This window comes from Herpailurus yagouaroundi, unplaced genomic scaffold (assembly GCF_014898765.1).
Source record: "Herpailurus yagouaroundi ecotype Mexico unplaced genomic scaffold, PumYag 220, whole genome shotgun sequence".
Taxonomy (NCBI): Eukaryota; Metazoa; Chordata; class Mammalia; order Carnivora; family Felidae; genus Herpailurus; species Herpailurus yagouaroundi.
In genome coordinates, this window is record NW_024412451.1 from 4,156,170 (window position 1) to 4,159,959 (window position 3,790).

Consider the following 3,790-nt stretch of genomic DNA (forward strand, 5'->3'; position numbering starts at 1 on the left):
GAGGAGCGGGATGCACTTGGGGGCCTGGGCGGTTTCTCAGAGAAGGGTTTTCGAAAGTCAACAACCTGAACGTCCGTACAGTCCGCTATCAATCCAAAGGCGCGGATGCTTCAGAAAGGCTGGAGGGCGGGGAGGGGGGAGGGGCCGACCTCTGCCCTTCGCGCCGATTGTGCTCCGTACCCCCAGGCTACGACTTCCCGGCGGTGCTGCGCTGGTTCGCGGAGCGCGTGGACCTCATCATCCTGCTCTTCGACGCGCACAAGCTGGAGATCTCGGACGAGTTCTCGGAGGCCATCGGCGCCCTCCGGGGCCACGAGGACAAGATCCGCGTGGTGCTCAACAAGGCGGACATGGTGGAGACCCAGCAGCTGATGCGCGTCTACGGGGCGCTCATGTGGGCGCTGGGCAAGGTGGTGGGCACGCCCGAGGTGCTGCGCGTCTACATCGGCTCCTTCTGGTCCCAGCCCCTCCTGGTGCCCGACAACCGGCGCCTCTTCGAGTTGGAGGAGCAGGATCTGTTCCGGGACATCCAGGGCCTGCCGCGCCACGCCGCCCTGCGCAAGCTCAACGACCTGGTGAAGAGGGCCCGGCTGGTGCGGGTGAGCCGCGCTGTGGGGGGGACTGTGGGGGGGGGGGGAGCGGTGGCCGGAGGCGGGGACGGCCCTGGCCCCGCCTCCCCGTCCGGTCCGCTTAGCTGCCAGTCGCCGACTTCTCGGCTCTCCGATTGGTTAGTCCTCTGGTCTAACAGATTCCTCCGGGCTGGGTCATTGTGGCACAAGGTGGCGGCGTGGCCCTCCCCCCGCACCCCCTAGTGGTCCACAGCCTCTCCACCCACCTCCACGCTGCTTTTCCTCTCCGCCCTCCTCTTGCGCTCCCTTCCCGTCATTCGTTGCACTTCACGCGGTCCTCCTGGCTCTGACCTCAGGGCCTTTGCACCTACCGTTCCCGCTTCCTGGAAAGCCCCCCACTCCTCGCCCCTCTCCTACCTGGCTGTCCGCTTGGCGCACTCCTCACCTCCAACGAGACTTTGCTTAACGTGCTCAGGAAAGCTGCCTTGCCCGCCCTCCGTTTTTAGAACTCTCCCGCCCTCGTCTTGCTTGAAGCCTTGCTGTAGTTTTCTTCACGGCGGTCATGACTGCCTTGCGTTCTGCGTACTTTGGAGTTTCTGGGTTCACTGCCTGCCTCCGCCTGCATTTAAGCCCCACGGAATCAGAGATGTCTGAATTTGTTCACCGCCGTGTCCCCGGCGCCTGGAACAGAGTTGGTGCTCAGTCAATACTTACTGAACAGAGGGCGTTTGAACACTCTTCTTCAACCACACCCCCCTGTGCCTGGCCCTGTGTTGGGCGGTACTGAGGATCCGAAGCAGTTCAGGGGAGGAGACAGCCCCAGCCCCAGCCAGTGATGACGCAGCGGGCACAGGGCTACCGTCCTGGGGAGCTGGGGGGGAGGGGGGGGGGCAGGGGCAGGGGGCTTCTTGGAGGAGAGGGCGTCTGAGCTGCAAACCGGAGGGTGAGGAGGGCAATTCTAGATAGTGGGACCAGCGAGTGCCTGGACCGGCGATCAGCACATGGCCAGTTCAAGAGAGAGGCAAGATGGCAGTGTTGCACCCGGTGTAGACAGCGCAAGGAACTGAATCCGAGGCTGGGGAGGTGGGTGGGAGTCAGACCTCCCAGGGCTGTGGCCTAGAAGCTGCGCGGCGTCCTGGCAAGGGGGGGGGGCGAGGGGGGGGTGCTGGGGAGCCATGGAAGGGTTCGGAGCACAGGAGGGACGGAGTCCTACTCGGGCCGCCTTCTAGCGGGTGGATTCAAGGGCCGTGAGACTGGGGCCGGAGACCAGGAAGGAGGCTGGGGACCGAGGAACGGGGAGGAGGCTGGATGAGAACAGGGCCTCGGGGAGGGGGAGGAGAGCACTGGTTTGAGAGCGATCTGGGAGGCCAAATGGAACATTCTTAGGGGAGGCTGCCAGGGAGGAGGTGGGGCAGGAAGCTGGGCAGGCAGGGAGGCCTGGAAGGTTGTGAGAGGTGGAGAGCCCGAGGTGGTGGTTTCAGGAGCAGCAGAGAGGGGGTGAGTCAGGGCCCCCACCCCCACCCCCACCCCAGGAATCCTCCTTGGGAGGGCGTGGCCCAGCGGGTGCCTCCAAGCCTGCGGGATCCACCTTTCTCTCCTCCCCCATCCGGGCCCTGGACTGTCTCTGGGTCCCCGTCCCTGCCTCCTCCCTCTGTCCATCTCTCCCCCCGCCCTCTTTCTAGCTCTCCCTCTCCGTCCTCCTCCGCCCGTCTCTCGGTCCCCGCTCTGCCTCGCCCTCCTGCCCCCACCGACCCCTGTCCCCGGGGCCCCTCGGGGAAGCGGACGGGACGGCGGCGGGGAGCCGGGGCCCGGGACCGTGGGACAGAGGGGCGGGGTCGGGCCGGACACCTGGTGCCCCCGCCAGGCGGGGGGGGGGGGAGGGGGGGCGGCTCCGGAAACCCGGACAAACCCCGGAGCCCGGGACCCGCGCCCCGGCCCAGCCCGCCCTCCCACCTTATCTCTTCCTGGCACCTTTCCCCGCTTCCTCTCTGGAAAAGCCATCAGCGCCCTCCCGCCTTGCCTCTTCTGGGTCCCCGAGGAGCCGCCCGCGGCCCCGCCCCCTCGCCCCCATTGGCCCGCCCCGCAGGCCCCGCCCACCCGCTTGACCACACCCCCGCCCTGATTGGCCCCCTCGGACCTCCGGCCCTCTCCTTCGCTTTCCTCCCGCGGAGCCGTCTGTGGCTCCCCAGTGCCGCTCACACAGGGCCCGTCAGTGACCGAGCCTCGCCAGCCCCGCCTCGACGCCGTGTCCCCCACTCCTCCCCCGCGTCCGATGCCGCCAGACTGGGTCCGGCCATCAGACGACAGCCCACACCATTTACCTCTCCACGCGCTTCCCCCCAACAGTACGGGGCCTTTCTGCACTCCGGGTAACTACCCCTCGGTGCCTCGGTTTCCCCGTCTGTATCGTATCGCCTCACCTGGCTCTGCCCTTTGGTGGAAGCGATCGCTGCTCGAAGGGGGCGAGCTCCCCGTTCTGATACTTGAGGCCGAGATCTTGGGAGGGTCTGATTCCGAAGAGCCCAAGGGGCCCTGAGCCTTCTTCCCAAGCTTCTCTGCGGCGACTCAGTGACGTTCGTTCGACAGACAGCCACCGAGCACCTACAACGGGCTTCCGCACTTTTCCGGGCCCCCCGGGGTTACAGCACCAGATGGGGTCACCTCTGGATCAACCAGATGATGTTTGTTTGTTTTCTTGTAGAATCACGTCTCGGTGGGGAAGTGGATCTTAAACAAGTGAGGCGATAGTAGCTTATGCGATAAGGACCGCGGAGGAAAATGAAGCAGAGGAAAGGAGATTGGTGAGGGGCTGGTTTTAGGGAGGTCAGGGAGGGCCTCCCTGAGGAGGTGCTACTGAGCAGAGACCTGAATGAAGGAGGGAAAGAGTGGAGGTGTGGGGGAGGCCCTACCGGGCGGAGGGAACAGTAAGTGCAAAGGCCCTGGGGCAGGGACAGGCTTGAACAAGGAGCCCGGGGTGGCTGGAGGAGCCAGAGTGGTGGTGGAGGTCATGAGGATTCAGAGCCAGCCAGGGGCCGCCAAAATTGTTAGCATTCTAAACCTATGATTCATGAAGAGAACTTGAAAACCAGTGTTCTCCGTTGAACAGTTGAGACCATCTCATGGCGGAGCATTTAAGCTCAGTTAAACGTGTCCCCTCCCGTCCCTGATCCCACCCATCAGCTCCCGGGGCATCTTCCCTGGAGGCAGCCCCCCCCCCCCCC

General features: G+C 65.2%; 1 protein-coding gene and 1 long non-coding RNA gene across 2 annotated transcripts in view; one reads left to right on the plus strand and one right to left on the minus strand.

The window, feature by feature from the left end:
- LOC121018700 (uncharacterized) overlaps positions 1-262 on the minus strand; it is a 680-nt gene extending 418 nt beyond the window's left edge. Inside the window, exon 1 of the long non-coding RNA XR_005785294.1 lies at positions 150-262. This is a non-coding gene — a long non-coding RNA (uncharacterized LOC121018700). The remainder of the gene's footprint in view (positions 1-149) is intronic.
- The window catches only part of EHD2 (EH domain containing 2), a 17,725-nt gene that overhangs the window by 7,533 nt on the left and 6,402 nt on the right, over positions 1-3,790 (plus strand). The window contains exon 4 of the mRNA XM_040457551.1: positions 187-599. Coding sequence (XP_040313485.1) covers positions 187-599 — 413 coding nt within the window. The remainder of the gene's footprint in view (positions 1-186; positions 600-3,790) is intronic.